General features: G+C 47.4%; 2 protein-coding genes across 2 annotated transcripts; one reads left to right on the top strand and one right to left on the bottom strand.

Moving 5' to 3' along the window:
• Positions 1-522: 522 nt before the first annotated feature.
• LOC308163237 (serine/threonine-protein phosphatase 6 regulatory subunit 2-like) lies at positions 523-23,025 on the bottom strand. Its single transcript, XM_080537417.1, is given in 25 exon segments — positions 523-1,842; positions 3,678-3,791; positions 4,152-4,317; positions 5,089-5,180; positions 5,361-5,508; positions 5,645-5,805; positions 5,956-6,080; positions 6,206-6,263; positions 6,448-6,545; positions 9,792-9,872; positions 10,002-10,087; positions 10,406-10,521; positions 10,635-10,699; positions 11,152-11,388; positions 11,667-11,819; positions 14,171-14,297; positions 14,745-14,858; positions 15,050-15,162; positions 15,325-15,390; positions 15,903-15,928; positions 15,931-16,039; positions 16,137-16,323; positions 17,142-17,396; positions 18,984-19,152; positions 22,716-23,025. Coding segments are annotated over 23 exon segments (2,724 nt in total). The 5' UTR covers positions 17,369-17,396; positions 18,984-19,152; positions 22,716-23,025; the 3' UTR covers positions 523-1,787.
• A 1,219-nt stretch (positions 23,026-24,244) lies between these two features.
• cbll1 (Cbl proto-oncogene-like 1, E3 ubiquitin protein ligase) lies at positions 24,245-27,253 on the top strand. Its single transcript, XM_080537571.1, has 6 exons — positions 24,245-24,283; positions 24,766-24,933; positions 25,082-25,188; positions 25,325-25,408; positions 25,510-25,583; positions 25,802-27,253. Exons 1-6 carry the CDS (start codon positions 24,271-24,273, stop codon positions 26,850-26,852), a joined length of 1,497 nt encoding a protein of 498 aa, XP_080393697.1. The 5' UTR covers positions 24,245-24,270; the 3' UTR covers positions 26,853-27,253.
• The last annotated feature ends 243 nt before the right edge of the window (positions 27,254-27,496 follow it).

The raw sequence follows: 27,496 nt of genomic DNA, 5'->3' as shown, positions 1-27,496 counted from the left end.
ATTCAACCCCAAATAACCTTGAGCCGAGATGACTGTGTAATGTGTATATATATATATATACACACTCAAGTGATCGTGGTGTGAGGAATGCTGTATCTTATGACAAGGATGAAACCCCAGAGCTATACATAGGTCTATCTAACAGCATAGTGGTAAACCATAAACGATAATCATACATTTGATCTGAATTCATATAATTCGATTGAGACCATTCTAAATCTTCTCACCGTCTCACCATTCTTCTCAGAATCTAAGGGTAGTGTCATAGAAAGCCAAGCTTCAGGGCTTTCCACTTGACCCATGTCCTGTTCAAATTCATCGTCCCCTTCCTGTCCTGAGGTCACATGGCATTACTGGGTAGGGAGAGAGGACACCTGGCTTGTCACCTACCAGAGTCAGATCAGCAGAGTAGTGAAGGAAGGAAGGAAGGATGCATCTTTCAAGTATTGATACCAGGCCGTTGGTATTTGTATGGTCAACCAGACACTTTAATTTCAAATTTGAACAATGATCATAGAACTTACTAGCTGTCAATTGATTAAGTTAGTACACTAGAGATGTCAAGTATTTTGCATAACCCATTTTGACCCTCTGAAATCCTGCTTTTCAAAACGACAGCGTCACTCTTCTGAAGCGTGGGCAGCACCGGCCCTGTAAGTGCTGAGGAACAATGGAACATAGACACACGGTAATCTCAAGATTGCTTGTAAAATTACTTTAAATGTAGATAATATTTGAATATAGGTAGATAATGTTTGGTTGATTTAAGGGGATAGCAATAAGAACTTAAAGTCAATACAATCAGAAGGTCTCAGCTCACTAGCTAGGTCAACAGAGAACCAGGTATACATGCAATAACATAAAACAAGGACAAAATAAAAATAAAAAAAACTCAAGTTGAGATTATATCCAAATTTGTTTGCCTATAAGTATCCCGAATGAGTCTTGTCTTCCTCTGACAAAACTAAAAGATGATAAAAAAAAAAAAAAAAAATTTAAATAAAAAGGCTAATTTTGTCATTATTGCACATGAGCAGAAGACAGTAATACTATAGAACTCTGTTCCTCCACCCACCCTAACTCCTCGATGGACTCTCCAGAAGCACTTAAAAACATTCAGAGACCTGGTAACGTACAAGAATAAGAGGGATGTTTCCACAAACCCCTCCCCCCCTCAAAAAAGGCGTGGTAAAAACCTTGATCTGAGTGAGACACAGACAAGATGGCCAGCAGGGATGAGGGTTGAACACTTACGTTGTGCTATAATGTACAGTTAATGGCTGCATAAGTGCTTTTTTTTAAGCTCAAGGGAAAAAAAATATATTTCAAAAAGGTATTTATTGTTGAGGCATCATTTCAGTAAAGTTAACCTGCTGTGCTATCTTCCTGGGGCAGCGACGTAAACATCCCTACCGCTCAGGTCCAACCGTTTGTGAAAGAAGAGAACAATCCTTCAGGAAATAATAATTAAAAAATGGTTTTTGACTCCTCAGATTCTGACGTTAAAAGACCACTGCTACATTAAAACCGTATTTATGTGCAACATCAGAAAAGGCTTTGAAGACGACTCCTCTACCACCTCTGTCTGTTGGTTGTTTTTGTTTTTTTTACACATCCCGCCTCCTCATTATTGGTGTTGATTGGCAGTGTCCAGGTCCAATAACATGGCAGCGTGATTCAGTAAAACACCATGGGGTTGCAGTGAGGTTAAAAGGGGTCACTCTCTCTCTGGAAGTGGCACAAGTCTGTAGGCATCGGTCCAGCTCTGGTTCTGGTTCTGATGCCCCTCAGACGGGTCCGTTCACCGAGACCTCCGGGGGGGACTGTGGTGCTGCGTCCTCTCTGGGGAAGGGAGGGAGAGACCAGGGGAGGGCAGGAGGGAGACAGAAGAGAGGAAAGACAGGGAGGGAGGGAGAGACCAGGGGAGGTCAGGAGGGAGACAGAAGAGAGGAAAGACATGGAGGGAGGGAGGGAGAGACCAGGGGAGGTCAGGAGGGAGACAGAAGAGAGGAAAGACATGGAGGGAGGGAGGGAGAGACCAGGGGAGGTCAGGAGGGAGACAGAAGAGAGGAAAGACATGGAGGGAGGGAGGGAGAGACCAGGGGAGGTCAGGAGGGAGACAGAAGAGAGGAAAGACATGGAGGGAGGGAGGGAGAGACCAGGGGAGGTCAGGAGGGAGACAGAAGAGAGGAAAGACAGGGAGGGAGGGAGAGACCAGGGGAGGTCAGGAGGGAGACAGAAGAGAGGAAAGACATGGAGGGAGGGAGGGAGAGACCAGGGGAGGTCAGGAGGGAGACAGAAAGGAGGAATGACAGGGAGGGAGGGAGGGAGAGACCAGGGGAGGTCAGGAGGGAGACAGAAGAGAGGAAAGACATGGAGGGAGGGAGGGAGGGAGAGACCAGGGGAGGTCAGGAGGGAAACAGAAGAGAGGAAAGACAGGGAGGGAGGGAGGGAGAGACCAGGGGAGGGCAGGAGGGAGACAGAAGGGAGGAAAGACAGGGAGGGAGGGAGGGACCAGGGGAGGGCAGGAGGGAGACAGAAGGGAGGAAAGACAGGGAGGGAGGGAGGGAGGGACCAGGGGAGGGCAGGAGGGAGACAGAAGGGAGGAAAGACAGGGAGGGAGGGAGAGACCAGGGGAGGGCAGGAGGGAGACAGAAGGGAGGAAAGACAGGGAGGGAGGGAGGGAGAGACCAGGGGAGGGCAGGAGGGAGACAGAAGGGAGGAGAGACAGGGAGGGAGGGAGGGAGAGACCAGGGGAGGTCAGGAGGGAGACAGAAGGGAGGAAAGACAGGGAGGGAGGGAGAGACCAGGGGAGGTCAGGAGGGAGACAGAAGGGAGGAAAGACAGGGAGGGAGGGAGGGAGAGACCAGGGGAGGTCAGGAGGGAGACAGAAGGGAGGAGAGACAGGGAGGGAGGGAGGGAGAGACCAGGGGAGGTCAGGAGGGAGACAGAAGGGAGGAAAGACAGGGAGGGAGGGAGGGAGAGACCAGGGGAGGGCAGGAGGGAGACAGAAGGGAGGAGAGACAGGGAGGGAGGGAGGGAGAGACCAGGGGAGGTCAGGAGGGAGACAGAAGGGAGGAAAGACAGGGAGGGAGGGAGAGACCAGGGGAGGTCAGGAGGGAGACAGAAGGGAGGAAAGACATGGAGGGAGGGAGGGAGAGACCAGGGGAGGTCAGGAGGGAGACAGAAGGGAGGAAAGACATGGAGGGAGGGAGGGAGGGGTTAAGGAGTATAGAGCACAGCAAAATAGACAAAGGACATTGCAGAGCATTTTGTACTTTCCTGGCTTGACTAAAAATAATTCACAGTAAATATTTCTCCAGGCGCACAACACTGGCACCAAGAACTGCTATTGTTCATGTCCAGATGTGAGTCTTGGCTCCGGCTGTTTAGAGTAGAAAACAGGAAAACGTGTACTCGTCTACTCGTGAGCATGTATACAAAGTCGACTCCTGGTAAATGCAACAGCGTTACACTGCCAAGACAGCATGCAGTACACCTAAGCAACTTCATACCCCCCCCCCCTTCCAAAAAAAAAGGATTAATTGAATTAGCGCTAGAACACTATTTTGAACTCATCCGAAGAGCACTTATTAGGAGGTTGACTGAGCTGGCAGGCGTGGCTTTCCTTTCCATGCGAGTGTGAAGGTACAGGGCACAGACACCCAGAGACGTACTTCCTGTCTGTCTGAGTGGTGGGGGGGGGCGTGCCTCCTGAAGGCTGCTGCTCTGGGACCTTTGGGGGGGTGTCGGAGAGGGACAGCTTCTCCAGGGACACTGGGCTCTCCTCACTGCAAGAGAGAGGGAAGAGAGGGGGAGAGTTAAGGTGTTGAGTGTAGATAATTTCTAACGTACCCCAGCTTAACTATACAGTAGGCTGACGTTGTGCCTTTTGTGAAACACACACACACAGTTCATGGGAAGCTCCATGGAGTTTCTCTCAACCAAGAAAAACAAACTCGACTGAATCCGAGCCCAGTCCAGTCCAGTCTATAATTACTTCAATCTGGGCAATTATGTTTCAAATATAGATGTTTATTTACACGTGCACTATCTTTCTGAGCGAGCCTGGACTCCTTCAGAGACATTCTGCTTGACCAGTGAACCGGAGGACGTCGTCTCTCTACACAGAGTTATTAAACGTTTCCAACCTTTTGACGTCGGCTTTCTTGTTGGCGGTTGCCGAGGCGGCGGCGGCGGCGTTCTTATCGTCCTCCTCGCTGTCGGAACCCCCAGAGGAGCTGCTGTCCGAGGCCACCAGGGGCGCCTTCCTGGCCTCACCCGCCACCGGCCACGCGCTAGGGGAGGGGCTCACTGCTGGACGGACGGACGGACACACACACGGACACACACACAGATGTAGTATATTTTACTTACACACACACATGCATGGGTATATGGTATGGGCCTGTTCTCCTGACAAGGGGGGTTTTATGACACCTTGTAAACACATCCTTTGTCTTAAGGGCCATATGTTTACTTCCTGTGAATCTGACTTGAACTTTAACCTGGAATGACTTTTAGGCCAGGTGACATCATTGTGGAGCATCTATGCAGTGACTGTGATAGGACCATTGTTTGTAACTGTATTTGCATACTATTGTTTATAAATAAGAAGTGTGGGCCCAGGGGGCTGCTCCTCTTCTCTCTCACCTCTGGAACACGCAGCTCTCTCTCTCTCTCTCTCTCTCCCCTCTCTCTCTCTCTCTCTCTCTCTCTCTCTCTCTCAGTACCTGTACTTTGTCTGAATAAATAGTCTTAAACTACTCAGAACTATATTCTTCATTTTTAGTATCCAACAAGTAGCTTAATAAACAACACAGACACACACACACACACACACACACACACACACACACACACACAGTTAGTTTATTACTACAAACATGAGTAAAAGTCATCAACTTGTGTGTTGTGTTCTGAGTGAGGTTTGTTTTTCCACCCAAAGCAACGTCTCCACAAGGGGGCGCTAACCCCCTACCTCCGAAGATGGAGCTGTATGCAACCTAACTGACACGTCTGTCCGACATTCACACATCGCTTCATCTGCGCACGCACGCACGCACACACACACACTCCTCTACTCACCGGTCTTGTCCGGGCTCTTCTGTTTGGCTTGTTTATCTGCATCACTGCTGCCTGAGTCCACAGGAGAGCTGCACCTGGGGCTCTTCTCTGAGCTGGAGAGAACAACACCACCACCAGTCACACTTGGAGTCGTCACATCATGCACTCAAGTCAACAGTCTCATCGTTCAAAAAGGTAACCAATCTTTTTTTTTTTTTAAACAAAAAAACGACATTCAACATGACCGTATGTTTGAGTGGGATTCAGTGATGTTATGATTAGCGCACCCCCACCTGTTGAAAGGCTGGAACTCAGTGAAGTTGGCCCAACCTCCTGTCCCCCCCTGTCTGTCTCCCCCGCTCCCACCTGGGGAGTCCCACCCTGCAGGGGCCGGGGATGACGAGTTCCCCCCAGCATCAAAACTCGCTGTCCAGCCTGGACCTACACACAGACGACACAGACACGCACAGTGTTGAATAAGATTAGAACACGGGAGGACAACAGGTGGAAGGACATGGTGTTTCCAGGGTGTTTCCAGGGTGAGTTGGCAGGTTAACAGACGTACAGACAGACGTACTGGGTCCTTGTACGTCCTTGCTCTCCTCCGTGCTGCCTGTGTTTGAGCTGCTCTGTCTGGAGTCCTCGTCCTCGTCTGAGCCCGACCCGCGGTCCCTCTCCCGCCCCCCGTTCTCCAGACTGCTCCTGGAGCTGCTCTCTGAGGTGTGTGACACCCCGAACCTGACGCACGGAGAGAGGGGGAGGGGAGAGAGGGAGGAGGGAGTGATGATGAGATGAAGGAAGAAATGTTTATCATCAAGAAAAGATGGATCAGAATAACCTCTCCTACATGTCATTAGGTAACACTCTGGATTGCGTCAGTAGTCTTACCTGGTTCTGGATTTGACTTGTGCATAGTTAATCTCCTTCTCCTCCCAAATGTCCTCCTCCTCTTCAGCGTCATCAAACTGGCGTATCCTCTCTTTACAGCAGGACTCGAAGGCAGCCGCGTTGGCCTGCGTTCATACAGAAGCACAGAGAGGGAGAGGGAGGACCAACAGAGAAGCATATTTACCTTGATTTTACATCATTATGGAAAAGAATGAAAAGAACGGGAACACTGAATAACTCAACCACTTACACTGTTATCATCAGCATCTAGATTGAAGTTTATTTCGGCAATCCGGTCAAATGTGGCACTGAGTGAGGAGAGAAAGCATGGTGAATGCCAATTGGCAGATAGTATAATTCAATAACACCACAACAAAAAGCAGCCATTTGTTGGGAGGCATTTCCCACGGTTAACCAATTTGTTGGGAGGATTTGACTGGTTATTGAGCTGTATTTCATTAGGGGTCGGGTAAAAAGACTTCAAAAACTCACTTGATGTTTTCGTCGTGCTCACTGAATTCCTCATCGTTGAACCCAAACTGATCCACAAAGTTGGCAGTCATTTGTTGGATCTGATAGTCGGAGAAAGCCTGGAAAAATCACATGAAACTTGAGCCATTACACACAGCACTGGTTGGTTGCAGGATTGGGGGGCCAATTCCTTTTAAATTCCATCAATTCAGGGAGTGTTTTGAAACTCCAATTCAATAAAAGAATATATATTTTCAGTTTACAGTAGAATGTCAAGAAAACACAGTTGAGTTGCTGACTAATGGAACTTACAGCATACTCAGACTGAAGAAAAAAAACTATCAAAATTACATAAATAGAGATTAAATTCACTTCTGGACTTGAAAAAGAAATTGCTCCAACTCTGGTTGGTTAGTGCAGTGTTTTTCAACCACTGTGCCGAGATCATCAGATGTGCCGTGGGAAATTATCAAATTCCACTTACCGTATTGACCCGAATATAAGACAGGGTTTTTTCCCCGGAAAAAAGTCTGAAAAAGTTGCATCGTCTTATATTCGCGCCCTAGACTTTTACAAGTCAATATTAATTCACAACAACGTATGGCGCCAAAAGACTGTTCCCCACGCGAACCACCGTGTTTCTCCCTCTCACACACACCCCAGTGACGGGTGCCTGGAGAGATGGAGACACACACACACCCGCGGAGAGACACCGCAGAGACACACTCGGACCAGCTCGAAAAAAGTGGCTCAAGTGGTTGGTCAAGTTAACAAACAACAGAGGTGGAGTTACGATGCCAATTTTAAGACCATGGTGGTCAATGAAGCAGAGGCATCAAACAACTGTCGAGGAGCCAAGAAATATGATATTACAGAGTGTAATGTTAGAAGTTGACGAGCCCAAAAAGATCGGCTTAAGAATGGTAACAGTCAGAGAAAAGCGTATCGCCGACCGCAAAGCGGCCTCTTCCAGGTGATTGACAGGAGGGTGTGTGAATACGTGACTGAAAAACCTAACGATTGTATGCCCATAGCCCAAGATGATAAAAATAACGTACATTGTTTCATTCATTCATTAAGACGTTTGCCAGACGCATTGATGACATGTCTGCAGACATCGAAAATGTTGTTTTGGAGAAGATACGTGGCAGTGGGCAGTTTGCTTTGCAACTTGAGTCTTGGCTCAACTCTTGGCCAATGCACGCTTTGTGGATGGAGACACAATCACAGAAAATGTCTTTTTTGCAAGACATTGCATACAAACAACAGGGTAGGACTTCAGTGGGACAGCTGCGTAAGTGACTGCACTGATGGAGCAGCAGCTATGTTGCCGAGACTTTACCAGCGGAGATAGCTGCTGTTCGTATGGTAAACTTTGTAAAAACAGACCTCTGAAAAGCCGCTTATATGCAGCATTATGTGAAGAGATGGGAGCCCAGCATAAGGATTGTCCCGCGTGTTTGAGTTACGGGAGGAGCTGAAAACCGCTTTAACTGATGAGAAGTGTGATGACGCAAAGCTGCTTGCAAGTGACAAATTGTGCGCAAGGCTCGCATACATGGCCAACATACAGGGCCAGGCTTCGCACTGAGTGAGTATAACGACAAGTTCTTATAATGTTACGTATATGATCTATGTATCATTTTGTAACATTTGGGATGGCGGTGTGCCGTGGGATTTTTTCAAGGTAAGAAATGTGCCGTGGCACAAAAAAGGTTGAAAAACACTGGGTTAGTGAGTATTATTTCAGGGGTGCAAACTGGTGATGGCCCAAAAAGGTGAAATTTTATTTTTTGCGGCTAACCTTAGGGTGGGGAATAGCGCTAGCACTAATGGTGTTAAATAGATACCGCTAGCACTAACGGTGGTCTAACAATGATGGATGTGTAATGGCGCTTTTCCATTATCGGCCCGGCTCGGTTCGGGTCGGCACGCTTCGGCACGCTTTTGAACAGTTCTGGTTTTCCACTATACACAACAGACCAGGAACGAGTAGGAGGAGTAGGAGATAGTAGGCGGAGTTACGCGTCATAACAGCGCGCCATGGTGGTGACGAATATTTTCACGAGACACAACACAGCCACAACAACAGCGACATGGAGGAACTTGAAGCTAACGTATGCCTTTCCCTCGGCATGTGGTATATTATTAACCGTGGTTTTTGGAGAGAAAGAGAAAGAGAGAGAGGAAGCTATGTACACATAATAAAGTCATGTTTTTTGAACCCTTAAAACCACTGCCTTCACTTGTCTGCTTTATGAACTGTAGTATCATTGTGTGCCGTGTTATTCACAGACAAACACGGTGCCCGGAGGCACCCTTTGCGGGTTAATAACTTCGGTTTACCGTGGGTTAGGATAACAATTCAAACGTGTCCGGATAGGGTAGATGACAGGGAATCTGAAACCATTTGAATGGTGTCGATACAACACTGTTATCACGGTTGACACAGCTAGGAGCGAATTCCCTGGTAGAAATTGTCTCTCCCCCCGCTGATATCCTCCATGACGTGCTGCTGCTTAGAGCAGCGGTGAACTCCCGGTTCATTGAGTTTACGGTTAAAAGCATATCTTCTCGGGGTGTCAGCGCGGTGGTTAAGGGCTCAAAATGACCGTATACCGATGATGAAGTTAGCAAAGGAGTATTGTGTTTGTACCACCTCCATAGCCGGTGTTATTCACGGGCAAAGACGGTGCATAATAGCGATTTTTGTGTTATGCTTGTTGTAAATAAAAGTTCTATGATGCATTGAAATGACATTAAACTAAGATAATACGATGGTCAGCATAATTTTTCGAATCTTTATTAATAAGCTATTACAGAAACTGTAGTGACATTTTCCAAGAGCGAATGTGGTATTTAAAGATGGCGGTTAGCGAAGAAATCTATGAACATGGGATGACGATTTCCATTGACCAATCAACGGTGTGCAGCGTCACACGCCACACACAGCCTGGCAAAAAGGTTCCGGGTCTCAAAAAAGGTTCCTGGGCACGATGGGTAGCTAAAGAAGCGACCCGACCCGACCCAGGCCGACAAATGGAAAAGCGCCAAAGAAGCAGGCCAGCCCGGGCTGACCCGGGTCAGCCCTCTAGTGGAAAAGCCCCATTAGTAACGGCAGCCCTGACCTTAACACCTGCAGAATTACTTCGAAAACAGTTTACTGTGACTGTGTTCTCTATGCTGTCTGGAATTGTATCCCCCACCCAAAATATATTTTCTGCAGATCTACACAATTCACATGGATGACATATTTTCAGATTTAAAAAACGGCTAATTTAGCAGAAAGGTGACATGTTTGCACCCCTGTATTTTACCCTGCAGGCACTCTAGCCTGTTGCCATGGAGATGTGGGGCCCACTCACCTGCTGGAGTGACAGGTCGTTGGGGAAGGGGCTCTCCATGTCGTCGTCCTCGCTGGAGGAGTGGAGGTTATGGGTGCTCACCTGGGACACGGAACACACGGGACTGCGTCATTGACTGTGTGACTCTACAAACGTGGGCAAGTGAGACGTTCTGTATAGACGAAATGTGTCACAAGGAGTGTGTGTGTGTGTGTGTGACACTGTACTCACCAGTTCCACGGTGTTTCTCCTGTTGGTCTCTCTCAGGGTCTCGTCTACAAAGCTCTCCCAGCGTCCTCTGCAGTCCTCTGGTAGCTCTGCAACACAACCAGTTCAAACGCCTGCTCTACCTCACACACACCAGGCCAGTTCAGACGCCTGCTCTACCTCACACACACTAGGCCAGTTCAGACGCCTGCTCTACCTCAACACACACCACTAACACTCACTCATTACTTTTGGAACAAACTGTGTCCAAAACATTTGTTGCACTCAATGGCCATGATATGCAATATGGTACAATATTCTGACAGCGTACTTTGATTTGGTTTATGCAATTCACTCATAATAAATAAAAGGAGAAGGTCGAACCCTCTGGTAGCTGATTTAATGTGCAGGCACACACACAGACGTACCTTTGATGAGGTCACTGATTTGGGACTGGACCGGTCCTTTCTCCAGGTTCTGTACCACCATGTTGGCGATTCTAGTCAGGTGACCCATGTTCCCTCTCCTCGGGCCCCCCTCCGTCCTGAGGTTCACAAGCAGGACACAGTTACGACCTGGACACGACAATACTGGGCCGAGACCATCACGGGATGTTCCATAAACCTGAACAGAACCTGACGTGAAGAAGAGACTTACTGTATCTTGTCATTCTCCTCCCAGGCGTCCAAGATCCTCTGTACCAAGCGACACTTCTGGAAGAGCTGGAGGAGGATGGAGAGGAGAGGAGAGAGAGGAGAGTTTTGAGTTTCGTTTTTAGTAGGACCTCTTTTAGCCAATGGCTAATCTTCCAAGAGTCCTTACATTAAAACATTACAAAAATCAGTATTTCATTACTTCATACACTTTCAGTACATGTCAATAAACCTTCTGAAACATGGCATTAAAACACATTGATACACAATACATAACAATAGCAGAAAAGCAATACATTCACTTGGTTTTGCATAAATTAGTCCCCATGACCATCAAAGTGAGTTTTGATGTGTTTCTTGAAGTCTCTCTCAGGAGAAGATGGGTGGAGGACAGAATTCTTAGAAACAAGATTTGGAAAAAGGGGTTTGTTGAGACCAACTCCAAACAGACTGTGTTTTATACACCAGGTCTCTGAAGGACTTTAAAAATAATCTAGATGCAGAGCTGCCAAGCCACGTACATGTGCCACCAGGGCATTGTGGAGGGATGTCTCCGGGTCGCTGGCCTTGGCCGGCTCCCCGCTCTCCCCTGCCTCCTTGTTCTCAGGGCCGGCTGCTGCCGTGGGCTTCTCCTCCTCGTGGTTCTGGAGGCCTGGGATGGGCCGCTCCTCGGGGACCGAGTGGTTCAGGATGGACGCCACACACAGCTCCACTTGGAAGTGCAAGAAGTTATTCCAGGAGTATTTAAAGAACAGATCCTGTGGAGAGAGAGAGAGAGAGAGAGAGAGAGAGAGAGAGAGAGAGATAGAGACAACAAGAGTGAATGAAAGATGGAGCTAACGAAAGAAAGCAAGATTTGTTGGATGAGAGAGAAAGAGAGAGGGGGGGGGGGGGGAGAGAGAGCGAGAGAGAGAGAAAGAAAGAGAGCGAGAGAGAGAGACAGAGAGAGAAAGACAGAGAGAGAGAAACACACACCACGACAGGGTGCGTGCAAATGAGAGACTGAGACAGAGAGGGGCTGTGTGTTGGGGCGCACCAGCAGCAGGTCCATGGTGGTGAGCCTGCAGAGCTCCTGACAGATGCTGGGCGTGCTGGTCTGCAGCAGGGCGGCCACCAGCCGGGCCACGTGGAGGCGGGCGTTCCCCAGCGGCTCCTCCAGCACGCCGACGCTCGTCAGTATTGCACTTTTCTGCACGTGGAGAAACATCAGCAGCATTAGCAACGCTAACAGGTTAGTGGTGGTCTAGGGGGGTAGTGAGTTGGACTGATGATCAGAAAGTCATGAGTTTGAATCCCGCCTGGATCACCACCAGTGTTTCCTCTATATGCATTTATTCGTGGCGGGCCGCCACCAAAGAATTTCCTCCGCCACCATTGCCACAATGTTGCAATTAACCTCGTCGTTTGTGTTCGCACTGCAATCGAGACTGAATCTCTCAACAGGCGCGCGGCGCGAGGCGACGCGCTTTCAAAACTGGATGCGTTCGTAAATTCACTCAGGAAATCCGATCAGCACTCGTGGAATGCCTCTCGTCCAATCAAATGACTCGGGTTCTCTATGACGTCAGGCCCAGTGTGCGCTCCAGCGCTCTCAGAGCGACTTTACGAACTCAACCTTACACTCATCTAGCTAGTTAGCTTAGCAGTCGTAGCTCAATGGAGTGAGAAGCAGAGTTGTTGCCTTGTTGAAAACATATTCAGACTCCCCAGCTGTTCTACACGAGTTTATGACATGCAGCTGTATCATGCGGTGGTAGTACTAAACCCACGTTGTGTATTGTTTGTTTTGCCGTGGAAATGAAACATTTATGTGTCATACAACAACTCATGTGCGTGTAAAAAGCCGGTCGCCGGTGCCTTTAATCCCGTATCCTAATCGAAAATGCATCATCAGCGACGACTGTGGGTTATTGCATTTACTGCTGTTCTCTGGTTCATGTTCTTATACCAGTGCTCAGTATAGAGTATTTTTTCATTTTTTTTTTAAATTTGTTTTTCAGATTTTATCCCTTTTTTCACCCAATTTGGTAGCCAATTGTACCCAACCTAGCATCCAATTATCCCCTGCCTATTGCGAGGGATCCGCCGCACGACCCCGCGGCCGGCAGTCCCAGAGGAGGCCGCCAGGCAGACTAGCTGACTGGCTCCTCGAGCCCAGCACCGTTATTCCAGCACCAGACGGGGGCGCTGTTGCGCGACGGATCCTTGTCCGGAACTACTCCTATACCCCCCTCGGGAGCGGCCGCCCAATATGCCGTTCCCCGTGTGTGCCCTGGCCATATCCGGGTCTGGCGAGCCGGGATACGAACCCCGGCCCCGGTGGGCAGCATGCACTAGTGGCCAGTGCTTAGAGTATAGAGTATTTTAAATGAACATTCGTAATGTAGTCTAGTCTCTGATGTTCATGGTCAACTAAATCAGGCTATTTTGTGAAACAAATAATGTTCCCGAGCAGCCTCGCATCTAACGCTAGCTTCGAACTATTGATAGCATAAACATTGGTAAATGTCACAAACGACACAGTATTGGCAGGGGGAAAGAAGGGGAGTCGAATTTTTATTGACAACGGATTTCCATGCTGGAAAAACATGCAGCTAAAATTCAGGGATTCTAATTACAGGGCAATATGCGCGGTGCAAAAATAATCTATTGCCTCTCAAATCATCACGAACAGAACGGCGGAGGTACGGGTAAGCAGGTCTCATGTTGGTGTCATCAAAGGTAAGAGTTGGTTTTCTTTAACTCAACTGATAGCATTACCTTGCTGTTGGTTGTTTACCGAATGCTCCATCTGACTGTCACACTGTGATTTTACTTGTGTAAACAGTTAATAAGTAACGTTAGCCGGTTTTGTGCGTGTACTCTCATGTAGGCCTACTTCAGTGGTGTAGTCTAGTGTTTTCTAGTGGGTATACTGTGATTTTTCCCTCCCAGCCTCATATCGTTCATAAAAATACATCTGCGCTCCCTGTCTAACGTTATATCTAACATTACATGTTATAAGGTTATAAGGCTGATCTGTGCATGATAGTGCTGCATTTTGACATATTTCATGTCGCATCTCCCCCCTTTTGATGGTATATGACGCTATAGTCAGTCCCAATGGTCCAAAAGTCAAGTGCTTCGTAACACAGACGGGGTGAATGTTATGAATGAAAGTGAAAGTTCTGTCACAAAACGCCGTTACGTATCCTCACACATGTTTAAGTGGGTATTGCGTGGGTAAAGTGAAATTACGTCTTTGTTTTGAGCGCGCGTGCGCGTTTTATGCGCGTGCACGCGAAAAAAAACCCCGCATGAATCGAATGAGGACACCCCCCGCCACCAATGGGAAAAATCCTGGAGGAAACACTGACCACCACTAGTGTGTTACCCTTGAGTAAGGCACTTAGCCCTAAGAGGGAGGGAGAATGTCCCTGTAATCACTAATTGTAAGTCGCTTTTCATTACAAGTGTCTGCTAAAAGTTTTTTTTTGGGGGGGGGGGGGGTTATTTTTCTGTGGCTCTGTGGTTGATCTGCCACTGCCTCCTGGTCTTTACCTTGGGGGGGTTCAGGAGAAGCTGCTGGAAGTCCTTTATATGGGGCTCAATGGCGTGTAAAATACTGCTGTTGACAGTGTAAGACCTTTCATATCCCTGAGAATACAGATCCATCAGCCCCTCCAACCTGGGGGAGAATGAGAAAGCGAGAGAAAGAGAGCGTGAAAATTCATGTCCGACCACAAAAAAAAGGTTTGTTGTATTAAGTAAAGTTGTATACAGAGATGATGGACGGCTGAGTTTCTAGCAGGGTTCCCACGGGTCCTTGAAATCCTTGAACGTTTGTGAATTTGAGAAAAAGAAATCAAGCTCTTAAAAGTTTTTGAAAATAGACATGGGTCATTGAAAGTGCTTAAATTCCCCCCCCCCCCCTCTCTCTCTCTCAAAACGTAGTTTTACTTAGCTCGTCAACTAGTTCTGTCTCAAACTATGCCGTGTTGGGTCCTTGAATTTGAGGGAATTAAGTCTTGAAAGTCCTTGAACGGTGCTTGAAAGGTGCTTGAAAGGTGCTTGAATTTGATGTTTCAGAAGGTGTGGGAACCCTGTTCTGGGATAGTAAGTCTGCTGGACTCACCCCGACCTCCTGGTCTCCAGTAAGGTAAGTAGCACTTGAGTTCCGTTAACGATGGAGGCCTCGCTCCTCTCCCCCTCGAACATGGTCTTCAGGAGCCCCGCCACACTCTCCTGCCTGAAACACAGACAGAGACAGAGACAGAGACACGGACCACGGTTAAATACTTCAGCCTTGGGCGAGTCTCAACCCTGGAACAACTGATTCAGGATAAGCTCTCTATATCCCCCAGCCCTAAACTCAATCATTCAGTTGAGCAGCGAAAAACCTGGACTTGGAGCAGTTGTTAACCGCAGGGAACAACTTACGACTCTAGCACAGTCAATAAGGGGTCGGCCTCCACGTTCTCCTGCATCTGATTGGCCTGGTCTCGACTAAGGCGGATGATGTCACAAAGTGTCTGGGACGCATTTGATTGTCTCTGCGAAAAAGAATAGCCAACGGTCAACCAATCAGAAAGTGGCATTGTAATCCGTATTAATTTCTGTTCATGTCAAAGCATCAAAGGAGAAAGAGACCTCGATGTCAACTGCCATTTGCAGGTGCGTCGTTTTAATGTCAGAACAGGGTCTGACACACTCACCTCCTCGTCTTTGCCAGTATGGATGAGCTCTGTGAGTCTCTGAATCAGCCTCTCCTCGTTTAGCCACTGAGAGAACAACATCAAAAGTACATCAGCGAGTGTTAATACGAGCCTTTCAAATTCATTCTGAGAATGAGAATTTAGAAATGTGAGACCACTAATTGTATCACACTCTCTCTCTCTCTCTCTCTCTCTCTCTCTCTCTCTCTCTCTCTCTCTCTCTCTCTCTCTCTCTCTCTCTCTCTCTCTCTCTCTCTCTCTCTCTCTCTCTCTCTCTCTCTCTCTCACTCTCTCACTCTCTCACTCTCTCTCTCTCTCACTCTCACTCTCACTCTCACTCTCTCTCTCTCACACCCTCTCTCTCACACCCCTCTCTCACACCCTCTCTCTCTCACACCCTCTCTCTCTCACACCTCTCTCTCACACACACCCACACCCACACTCTCTCTCTCTCTCTCTCTCTCTCCCTCTCACACACACACCCCCACACACTCTCTCTCACACACACTCTCTCTCTCTCTCACCCACACCCACACCCACCCACCCACCCACCCACCCACCCACCCACCCACACTCACATTGAGGACCTCCTGCCTCAGGGGGCAGGCTCCACACAGCTGATGAGGCGGAGCAGCAGGTCCATCATAGCAGAAGCGTCGATGTGTTTCAGCACCAGGCCAATGAAGCCCTCCTTTTTCCTCAGAAAGGAGATTACCTGGAAAGAGGAGAGAGAGAGAGACATGCGGTGAGGACAAAACACAACTCTAATAGCCCTAATAGCCACCTGTATCCTTGTTGGGCCGTTAGGTTACCTGCTCTGTTTTCCTAGCGATGAGGTTGCCGATAGTCTTGCTAAAGAAACTGGCCAATAGAGGGTTGAGGAGCGGGTCCTGTTCCAGGAAGTGGTAGAGGGTCTCGAGGAGCGACTCGTCCCCGCCCAGCTTGTCATTGATGAGGGACACGTCTGATGTCAGGAGCTCACAGGCGATGTTAGGGAACCTGTGGGTGGGCAGAGGGGAGGGGACAACACAACGTGAGAGGGAGGAGAAACTGTCATTAACATACAGTGTTTGTGTCTTGGAGTCAAGTGCACCATGAATACAAAAACTCCAACCACTGAATAAATACGTGTCTATTTCCTCAACTCAAGAGCTAAAAGGTCTATTGCATTGAGTGTACCTAACATTAGATGCCTAAGATCTGACAAAGATCAAACCGCAAAACCCTCTGTGCTTATCTGTTTTGTATCTGTTCTATCAAGTTGGAGGGGTCAAACTAAGAACATGGGGAAAGCGATTATAACAAATCCAATATGGCTCAAGTGGCTTTCCTGTTTTGCAGTAGATCAACATTTGTATTTTTAGTTGTTTCGTTTTTTTTTTATCTGCTTTGTCAGCATGCATGCAAAGAATGTGCATTTTACTTTAAAAAGCTCTCAACGTGAAACGCAATGTTCAACCTCAGCATGTCGTTCCAGAGCCTGTGGGTAAAAACAACCTACGCTTGTGGGCTCATATCTAGCCGTCTGTGCTTTTGTTTGCACATGAGCAATTCTCAACCTCAAATATTTGAAGAGAACTCTCTGTAGAGAGGAAATGTCTATGGGTCTGGGGTGAGGAGGACCATGGCCTAAAACACTGATGGTTCTAGGTCATCAGGAAGCAAAAGTCCATTCTTCCAGTTCCAGATATATTTCTCTCCCATTTCTTCACCTCATTTCTCTTTAAAAAATCATGTTCACTCCACCCTGCCGTCTCTCTAAAACCTCTCCCCTTTATAAAAAAAAAAAAAAAAAAAAAAACTCCATCTTCTCTTACTTGAAGCGACTCTTCTCCTCCAGGTCAGCAGGGGGCTCTGTGGTGATGAGGCTGACCAGCTCCTGCATGCAGTGGTCTTGGGAGAGGAAGAGTAGCAGCCTGCGGTTCTGGGCCTTGCACTCCTGCAGGACGTCATCCTCCTCCATCAGCTCCCTCAGCGTCACGTCCTCCCGGTCCAGCAGCTGGTCGATGTGGGAGGTGGTGTGCAGGTCAAACTTCCAGAACATGCTGGCCGCTGGGACGGGGGGCACAGCCCTGGAGCCCAGGAGAGGAGGGGGGAGGAATCAGGGTTAGGAGAGAGGAACGCCAAATGGAAAATGTGTGTGTGGGGGGTGTGTGAGGATGATAACGAAAACCAGGAGTGGAAGGGGGCCAGAAATAGGGGGAGAAGAGATGGGGAGAAGAGATGGGGAGAGCAGGGTTGAGGCACAGGTGCAGGTGGGTAGGTTAGAAGAGGATATAAATAGGACAAACAAACAAATAAATCCCAAAATTAAGAAAATAAATGCCTGAACCAGGGTTTCCGTTAACCGGCAATTACCGGTAAAATTTGTTGAAGTCCGACAAATTGAAAACTCGTCGGACAAAATGTCCGGTGAAAATAATTCCCTCTAAGCACAATTTGAACACAATTCGCTAAAGTTCACATTTTGTATTCAAATTGGCTTCGGGCCACCATCTTCAGCTGAGCACCAAACACACACACACCCACACACACACAACACCGCCTGAGAGAGAAGGACCCGCCCCCTCCAGCCAGCCTATAGGCTAACCAAAGGGGGCGGGTCCCTCCCTCCCGGGCAGTGCCGCCCGTGCACGAGTGTGTGCGTGCCCGGCGCCCAGCCGAAAATGGTGGACCGAAGCGGAGCGCCTTAACTTTATCGCACAATAACAAGGATAACAAACGAAACGGACAACATTTACACTAAGATGGAGACAAACTTCAGCAATATGATCTAACAGCCGGTCTTCAGGACGACATACAGACCCGTATGAGCTTACAGGGCTATCCCCTAAGTATGATTTGACAGGCAGCTAAACGAAATGCCTTCCCAACCAGCGAGACCTGGGGGGTATTCCATCAACGTCGCCAAATGAAAATCCAGGCTCACCCCAACAAGTCTCGCGAGATCTATCAAGGTATGCCTGGATCTTTTTAAGAGTCTCGCGAGACTTAACGAAATAAGCCCAGACCCTCCTCCAGCGACGTCGATGGAACACCCCCCTGGTTATAGAAATGACGTTGTTTTATTGATTAAAAAAAAGGGTAAAACTGGAAAGAGAAAATAGAAAACTCACATTAATCCCAAACAATTTAACAAACTTCAGTTAACGTAATGTGGAGTCCGTTCATTGATCGATGCTGTCTGTTCAGTTCCCAGTGAGGCGCCCGTTCAGCGCTGGACATAATGGCATAGCGCGCATGCGAATCATGTTATATTATTATAGCTCGCATCTAATCGTATCGGATGAGAAATAGACATTAAATGGCATATATAGGCCGCTACACAACAGTAATCACCGCGACAAACAGCTATATTAGATTTGAAAAAAAAATATATGATTTAGAAAAAAATGTTTTTTATTATATTTTAATATGATGACCGGAATATATCGCGTTTGTCCGGTAAATCGAAATCTTCCCGGACACGATGTCCGGCGGCAATTTTTTCTAACGGAAACCCTGGCCTGAACATGTAAAATATCTACAATATCACTTATACCATGTCTACTAATACTAAACTAATACCATTGTCTACTCTACAAGTCCAGACTAGAACAAGGCATTATCAAACATATTACAGACATCATTTGAGACATGTCCCCAGAGTCTGTACCTACCAGTGGATGAAATGTGGGTATCTTTAATCAGACCTCCCTCACGGGCAGGCAGGCATTTGTGTTTGTGCAGACGGCAGAGAGCGTGGGGAGGCCTGGCATTTATCAGCATGGGCTCCTCTTAGAACACGGGCCTCCTTAGTACACAACACACTGAAGGGTTCACCATAACCTGAGAGAGAGAGAGAGAGAGAGAGAGAGAGAGAGAGAGAGAGAGAGAGAGAGAGAGAGAGAGAGAGAGAGAGAGAGAGAGAGAGAGAGAGAGAGAGAGAGAAAGATTATAATAACAATTAGATGAGGTAAAAACCTAAATTCATAGGACCTTACGTCAGATCTCAAAGTCAACATTAGCAGGCAGGCAGTCTGCTGTACTTCTATGCTCATATTCAAACACAACTTGATATGTTAAGATACAACCATTCCTCAGATTAACTGTACTGGAACTACTCTTCTTTAACTCCTGTAAGCCTACATGGTTACCGTAGTAACTGAGCTGAACGAGGCGGTGCCTTGCTGTCATTAATCATAAAGGTCATAACCTGGCCTTCTAGCAGACTGGTAGTGAGAGTTTATAAATGAAGGGTTTGACTTTTGAAATCTTAGCCTCAGGCAGCCTAACCCAACGTCGACCTGCTCGATCGCTTTCAGTTTTATGAATGACGCAAGAATGATGTGCAAGACGTAGCCTGCAGTGACTTGCCTTCTGGTTTCTAAAAAAAGACACAGCAGGTCTACCTCACTATTATCAACTAGCTTTAAGTCGAACAACAATAAAATAGCCGAGCGTTTTTTGGGGGAATGCTCAGTGCTGTCAACAACACTGACGACGGTAGAACTACTGCGAACCTAATTAGGCTTACTTCGAAAACAGCAGCAGTGGCATTCAGGTCTGCACGAGGGAGAGAGTCATTGACAAATGTGCATGCCGTACAAGACATGTTGGCAGGAAGGTCTACACAAACAAAATTCCAGGTGCCTGCTTTAAGTCTTGTGAGGCTCTTAAGAAGTTAGATTCCGTGCATTCAATGACCATATTGAAATGGATTACCCTACAACTAAGGTCTAGACAACATCTAATGTCTAGCCTAATTTATGTTCACTCAATGAGTTAACACAGGACTTAAGCTACTCCTTGGCTTTCTCTCTCTACTAGTGTTAGCAAGCTCTGAGGTAGTTTATATATTCCTTCTCTAACATTACAAGGACAGTTAAACGTTGAGTTGCTTAATCATTTCACTTTAGCGTAACCAATTAATGCAAAGACTTCTGCTGCCTGTAGGCCTATATGTCAAACCACATGCAGTGTTTGCGTCCGGTGCATACGCTCATAGCCTACATATTCGATACACTCACTACTCTTTCCTGGACCCTCATGCAGACACCACTTACATGAATATTGAACAACATGTGGTTAGCTAGCTCTACATCAGCATCGTCACACACACACACACACACACACACACACACACACACACACAGACTTGGCTCCAGGCTAACAGGCACAACACACAAGCCTCATCAGAAAATAAGGAATGTGTTATGATGTTAAGTAGCCTCTGTTACAAATGAGTCTAAAGACCATGGAATATGCCAGAGGTGACACAATCTAATTTGCTCGAATTAAGCAACAAAAGCCAAATGTGCTGGTGTGTGCAACAACACCACTGACTGCCCCATCACACGAGAATCAACTGAAAAAGGAAATCCAAGTGCTTCCTCCTTTTTTCCTTTTTACGACCCTGCCCTGCACATGCAGCGGGGTCCATCTGGCATACATTTACACAGCACACACTGGTACAACAATAACCCTTAGAGTGCTCCCCTGTGGACACTTAACAGGAAAGCAAAAGCTTTGACTTTTCATCTAAAATAGAACTCACCAGGGGCAACCTCGACGACCAGTCCACTGGCGCATATAATAAACGATGAAAAGGGGAACAATGGTTGAAGGGCGAGCAAATGGATGTTATGTGTGGCCCGACAGCAGTCTGTCATTAGGCAAGTCGAGAGCCCTGGGGCAGCACAATCAGGGACGGAGCAATGAGAGGGCAGCGCAGGTTTGTGTGACGTGTTACCAAACCTTAAGAAAGCTTCCCGTTCCTGTCCTCATCTCCTTCATGACCATAGACAGATCCTAGACATATCCAAATTGCCCCCAAGCCCTTGATACCTACATCCTATGCGTGGGTGACTAAACAGGTTGTGGTTGGTTTCTAGAGAATTGATCCCTTGATTTTGTATTAGGCTAAGTAATCATTTCCCACTGGGGTAGGAAACCAATATCAACAATTTCACTGAAGTTTAATATTAGACCATTAGTAGTACCCATTGGGGTCTATTTCCACTCAAGAGTCTGTCAGACAATGCAGGCAAAAAAAAAAGTGTATCTGAGAAACGTAAGCTGATATGTGGTGGCAAGAAATGCTCATCAGCTGGCCAGTAGTGGAAGCTCAGATTTCTGTTTACTTCAGTCACAACTGAAATACTAGTACAAGATATACCTACCAGCACTTATGCTAGGCATCCAGCGGCATGACATCTCTTGGTGAAAATCTATTGACGGCGCAATCAATCCTACCCTGCACTAGGTTGAGTTGGGTCAAACCTACCCTGCACTAGGTTGAGTTGGGTCAATCCTACCCTGCACTAGGTTGAGTTGGGTCAATCCTACCCTGCACTAGGTTGAGTTGGGTCAATCCTACCCTGCACTAGGTTGAGTTGGGTCAATCCTACCCTGCACTAGGTTGAGTTGGGTCAATCCTACCCTGCACTAGGTTGAGTTGGGTCAATCCTACCCTGCACTAGGTTGAGTTGGGTCAATCCTACCCTGCACTAGGTTGAGTTGGGTCAATCCTACCCTGCACTAGGTTGAGTTGGGTCAATCCTACCCTGCACCAGGTTGAGTTGGGTCAATCCTACCCTGCACTAGGTTGAGTTGGGTCAATCCTACCCTGCACTAGGTTGAGTTGGGTCAATCCTACCCTGCACCAGGTTGAGTTGGGTCAATCCTACCCTGCACTAGGTTGAGTTGGGTCAATCCTACCCTGCACTAGGTTGAGTTGGGTCAATCCTACCCTGCACTAGGTTGAGTTGGGTATGTCTATTTGTTCAATGGACAGGAGGAATAACTATTGTGCCATGGAAATTAGTCTATCACCACCAATGTTCATAATGCACATAGATGGATGTAAATCGACCCGATTCATGAAAATTGTCAAGTGCATAAAAGTGTCTTTTGCGATAGCGATGTGCATTGGAGACTTACGAGCATGTGAGACATCTTGAGAACGAACTTCTCTCTTCTCTTCTTGGCAACTTCTCATGGCCGAACAACCCAGTAATGGCCAGTAAGGCATAGGCCATTAGCAAGCTAATTCAGTTAGCCAAGTTCACCCTATCTAAGCTAGATAACCGAATGCGTTGGGGAAAATCAGCTATTTTGGAAAACCTGAATCGCAAATCGTCATAATTCCTGCAAATTTGGCGTAGATACCCACATCTTCTAACCCCAACACTACCACTAACTTGTTTAGATTTTGCTCGGGCTAGCGGGCAAACTTTGTCGCCGCAGACGGACTTAAGCTAACTAACCTTAGCACCAGACCCCAGTTAGATAGATAGACTAGTTGGCTAAATAAAGCGTCTTATTAGCCGTGTTAGCAGAGCTGCCTACAAACAGCTTAAGTTAGCAAGTTTGGTAAACGATTTGCCGAGGCTTCAGAAAACTGAACTTACCTTGTACATTGACGGCTTGAAGTCCACTCTTCTGTAACAACTATGATGTAAGCTAGCTAAACGCCGTCAGCTAACAGCTAACAGCTAGCCCGAACGGGATGTTGTTGTGATGGCTCTGAGTCTGGCTGACGAGTCTCTCTGTCCACCCCGGCGGTGCGGATGTGGGACTATTAGCTAGCTTTAGTTAGCTAAGCGTCTCTTGTCAACGGACAAGCAATGACCTCCTATTTGTACCATGTATTTGTAATAGTGTAGCGACACTCTCTGTTACATTCGCTACCGTAGGAAATGTAATTCCAACGCTCGCCTCTCTCGTGTAGCACGAGAAGCAGGGGTAAAAGTCGACTCGGTCCTGTTTTTCGAATCAAAATGGCGAATGTTGTCTCGGGAGCGCGCGGCGGACTACCGCTCGGGGGCGCGCGTTGACTCGCAGAGTGTTGAGTAGGGTCCATCTGCGCGCATCAAATCCATCACCCGGAAATGTGATATGCAAATATGCAGGCGCGGTATGATGACGTATGGTACATCACATTTCCGGGTGATGGATTTGATGCGCGCAGATGGATACACTAGGGAGTGTTCGCCGGGGGTCGGTGTGGTGTGATCAACATCTCGTGACGTTAGAATTATAAGGTTCTATCTTCCATTTTTGTCAAAATTGAGTTTTTTTTACATAATCTGATCCATTAGGTGTTTATTAATGCCTGTGTGGTGTTATTTTGAAAATGTTGACATTTTTGAGTTAGTCATTCATAAAATACAAAGGTTCCATCTCACAAAACATAATGGAATGTAACAACTTTGACGCTCAATATCTCTGAACTGCCCTAAACGGAGATAGAACCTTATCATTCTAACATCGGGAAAAGGAACAACGTTATATAACGTCGATATCGAAATCAAACGCCATTTGCATGTGATAGGGTGCTTTTTGCTCCATGCATTGTTTACATGCATCTATGCATTTATTTTCGTGATTTTTCATAGTCACTTTCCCCCATCAATGAGTCTATCAAGCTTCTTCCGTGGTCAAATGTTTTGGACTTGACGTCATGTTGCAAATAAACGTATTAAAATTCACCGAATATGAGTTACATTCGCGTGTTTACATTTACTTTAGCAGACGACTTTATCCAAAGCGACTTATAGCAAATAGATTTGCTCCTTATATTTGAAAATTATATTTTTCCCCGCAAGAGTGTGGTAGAACTGCACTGTCGGGAACTTTTGCTGTTAGATATGTATGTATTTACTGATCAATCCAAACTCAACACACACATAATACACAACGCCTGTGGTTTGCAAACGTTGCTTTCAGAGATGGTACAACTTTGCTGCGCAGCCTGCGCTGTTGCTGAACCGACCAAGGCTGCGTTCGTCAATTCGCCCTGAGAGCGCCGGAGCACACACTGGGGGTCAACGTCATTAGGGGGCCACGTAATTTGATTGGACAAGAGGCATTCCATGAGTGCTGAACAAGATTCCAGAGCGAATTGACGAACGCGGCCCCAAATCAAGCACCACCGTCATTTCCCATACGGGATTGCGCTGAACGATGGACCAAAGTGGTAAGCAGCAGAAAAGTAATCTCTCTGTTATGTAGTTTATTAGAAAGCATTTGGCTATTCGTATTAGCGACGCATACATAGCTAGCTACATCTAAATGGTTTTTGCGTACGTACGCCTGGCAAAACAAGCAACGTTACACGGAGAGTTAACAGTTGCGGCCTTGTTTCTTTTGGCGCTCGCTAACTAGCCGTTCTAGCTAGCTGGTTAGCTGAGCAGTCAGCAGCGTTTAGACTCTCTAAGCTACAGAACTCATAAATGCATTATGAGTATTGTGTTGGTTCCGCTAGAAGACATTGAAGTTAATAGTCAGTTGCTTCCAGTTGCTTTGAAAAACTCAATCTTGAGTTTGTCATGTTCTTCATAGTAGCTTAGCTGACTGGAAATGTCTTATTATGCATGTTTGGTACTTGATATGTCAGACTTACTAACGATGTGGGATAGCTCATTGACACGGACACGTTTGATCATTCCTTCCCCACAGACAATGACCTGCAAGGCACGGACGGCTCGGGGAGTTTGGGGGGCCCCGATGTCCGCAGACGGATCCCCATCAAACTCATCTCCAAACAGCCCATCAGGAACAAACCTGTCCCCCGGACACAGAGGCCCATGAGCAGGCTGCCCTCCAAACCCCAGGCTGGGGATGAAGGTACCACCATTCAGTTGCATACTGACTCATGGATGTTGCATTTCTATAATTAATGGGGGAGAAGGGGATCTGCTTAAAGGCAGTCCAGGGGTAGATTTTTTTTAGCAGGTGACATTTCTATATGGTAAGACTGCTTATTCGTTTCCAGAGAACTTTGGCTTCAAGCAAGAGGAGAGGTTTGACTGTGGGGCCAAGGCGGGTGATGTGTTTGCAACTCAGCGGAGGTTCCCCCAGCAACTGTTTTGGGACTTTAAGGTAGGTCCTGCTTTTAAATATCTCCTCATCTTCCCTCTCACTTCCCCATTGCTGATAATCATCTTCAACTCTCTCAGAGTAATACATGTAGTCCTCCATTATTATTGCATTGACCTCTTGGCCCTGTGGTCCACAGTTGAATTTGCTTGGTGAAAAGGACGACATCCCGGCTCACTTCTGTGACAAATGCGGTCTGCCCATAAGGATCTATGGACGCATGGTATGTGTCTTGAGACTGAGATCTAGCCTAATATTGTATAGCAGTATGCTTTGAGTACAAACTTCTAATGTCATTGTATAATATCTGCATTACCTTTCCAGATCCCTTGCAAACATGTGTTCTGCCATGAGTGTGCTCTGCTCCACGAGAAGAAGGGAGATAAGATGTGCCCAGGGTAAGCGTCTTACAATATCGGTTTCAGTCCTCCACATAGCAGCTGTATTGCCTGCAGGTGTGGTCATTCATAACATGGTATCTCCCTTGTTGTACTGTTTACATGTCATTGTTTTTGAACATAATAACGATGATGTCCTACAGTCACTGTATGTGCTGTTGCTGCATGCTGTGCTTTTTGTCTTTTTTTTTTTTACTAAACTCCCATTCTGTGCTCAGTATCACCCTCTTCAGCTGCACAGACCCAGTGCAGCGCATCGAGCAGTGTCTGCGGGGCTCCCTCTACATGTGCAGCATTGTGCAGGGCTGCAAGCGCACCTACCTGTCCCAGCGTGACCTGCAGGCTCACGTCAACCACCGCCACATGAGAGCAGCCAAGGCCTTGGCGGGGCGCTCGGAGCCCCTGCACCTGCCCCCCGCCTCCGAGGTGCCCGACCGCTTCCGCGTGCCCCCGCCTCACCTGCCCAAGAGCCACGTGCACCTCCCACCCCCCCTGCAACACGGAAGTCACGACCCCTACAGTCAACCGCCGCTGGCCTCCCACGACGCCCCTCCCCCCTCCTCCGGAGACATGGGCGCCTCCCGAGCCCTCGCTCAGGAGACATTCCGCATCGCCACGGTAACCACGCGCAAGCACAGCAACCTCATCACCGTGCCCATCCAGGACGACTCAGGCTCCTCTTCCTCCACTTCCTCCCGCGACCCCCCCGGTCCCCCCGGTCCAGGCCCGGCCCCGCCCCCACACCACCACCCTGGGGAGTACCCTGGCCAGCCTGTAGGGTCCCACCCCCACCACATGATGGCGCCACCACAGCAACACTATGGCCCTCCCCCTCCTCCCCCACCACCTATCAACCACCCCATGCAGCACCCACCCCAGGGTTCTGGGACACCTCATATGGTGTACAACCAGGCTCCTCCCCCACCCATGTCCTCCGCCCCCCCTCCTATCACTCCTCCGCCCGGGCACATCATGGGTCAGATGCCCCCCTACATGAACCACCCTCCCCCAGGGCCCCCACCTCAACATGGAGGCCCCCCAGGAGGCGCCCCTCCACCCCACCACTACAACCCCAACTCCATGCAGCAGTTCCCTGAAGACCAGGGAACGCTCAGTCCCCCCTTTAACCAGCCAGGGGGGCTCAGTCCAGGGATGTGGCCTGGCCCCAGAGGGCCCCCTCCCCCAAGGATGCAGGGCCCCCCACCTCAGGGCCAGATGCCTGGTCCCCACCACCCTGATCAGTCACGCTACAGGCCATATTATCAGTAAACTCTTAGCTCAAAATAAGGAGCGATGTATGACGATGATTCCCTCGCCACTGGTTTAACTTAATGTGATTTTTTGAATCTCTGGGTTCAGTATGACTGTCATTTGGATACAAAACTTTAAAAGACTTAATCTGTTGTGAATGTAGGCTATGTATGTTGTTCATGTAAAGAAACTGTACCAAACGGATATTGACTGTCAAATGAGCAGAAGTACCTTTTGTTTTCATAGCTCATGTAATTGTCGCCAATGAACTTCATAAATTATTATTATTATTAAACCCCATAAATGATGAATTATTATTATTATGATATTGTAGTTCATATTGTAGTTCATACAATATTATTTTTAAAATTAATTATTTTTAAAATAGTATTAAAATTGTAGTTCATTCATTCATTCATCTTGACAAATTTTTGTTTGATGACATCTCAATAAAAATATTAGCGAAAGACTTAAATCTCAATTATGCTTGACATTACTTTGGAATATTCTACATGTTTCACCCATGTCAATTGCTTTGAAATGAGTTGTGGCCACAAGTGCATGCTATACACAGTGGGCTGTGTGTACATAGGAAAGCTTACAGAGAAGCTCTCTAAACATTCTCTTTAGGTTGTTTATGTCCAATAACCGAAACTGAAGCT

The sequence above is a fragment of the Nansenia antarctica genome (assembly GCF_963989245.1).
Source record: "Nansenia antarctica genome assembly, chromosome: 8".
NCBI classification, from domain to species: domain Eukaryota; kingdom Metazoa; phylum Chordata; class Actinopteri; order Argentiniformes; family Microstomatidae; genus Nansenia; species Nansenia antarctica.
Note: the sequence above shows the minus strand (reverse complement) of the source record. Positions and strands in the feature narration are given on the sequence as shown.

Excerpts from the sequence above, each read along its gene's own strand:
- cbll1 (XM_080537571.1), top strand. Across the intron at positions 24,934-25,081 it reads ACCCCAGGCTGGGGATGAAG|AGAACTTTGGCTTCAAGCAA; the intron begins GTACCACCATTC and ends ATTCGTTTCCAG. Across the intron at positions 25,584-25,801 it reads GGAGATAAGATGTGCCCAGG|TATCACCCTCTTCAGCTGCA; the intron begins GTAAGCGTCTTA and ends TTCTGTGCTCAG.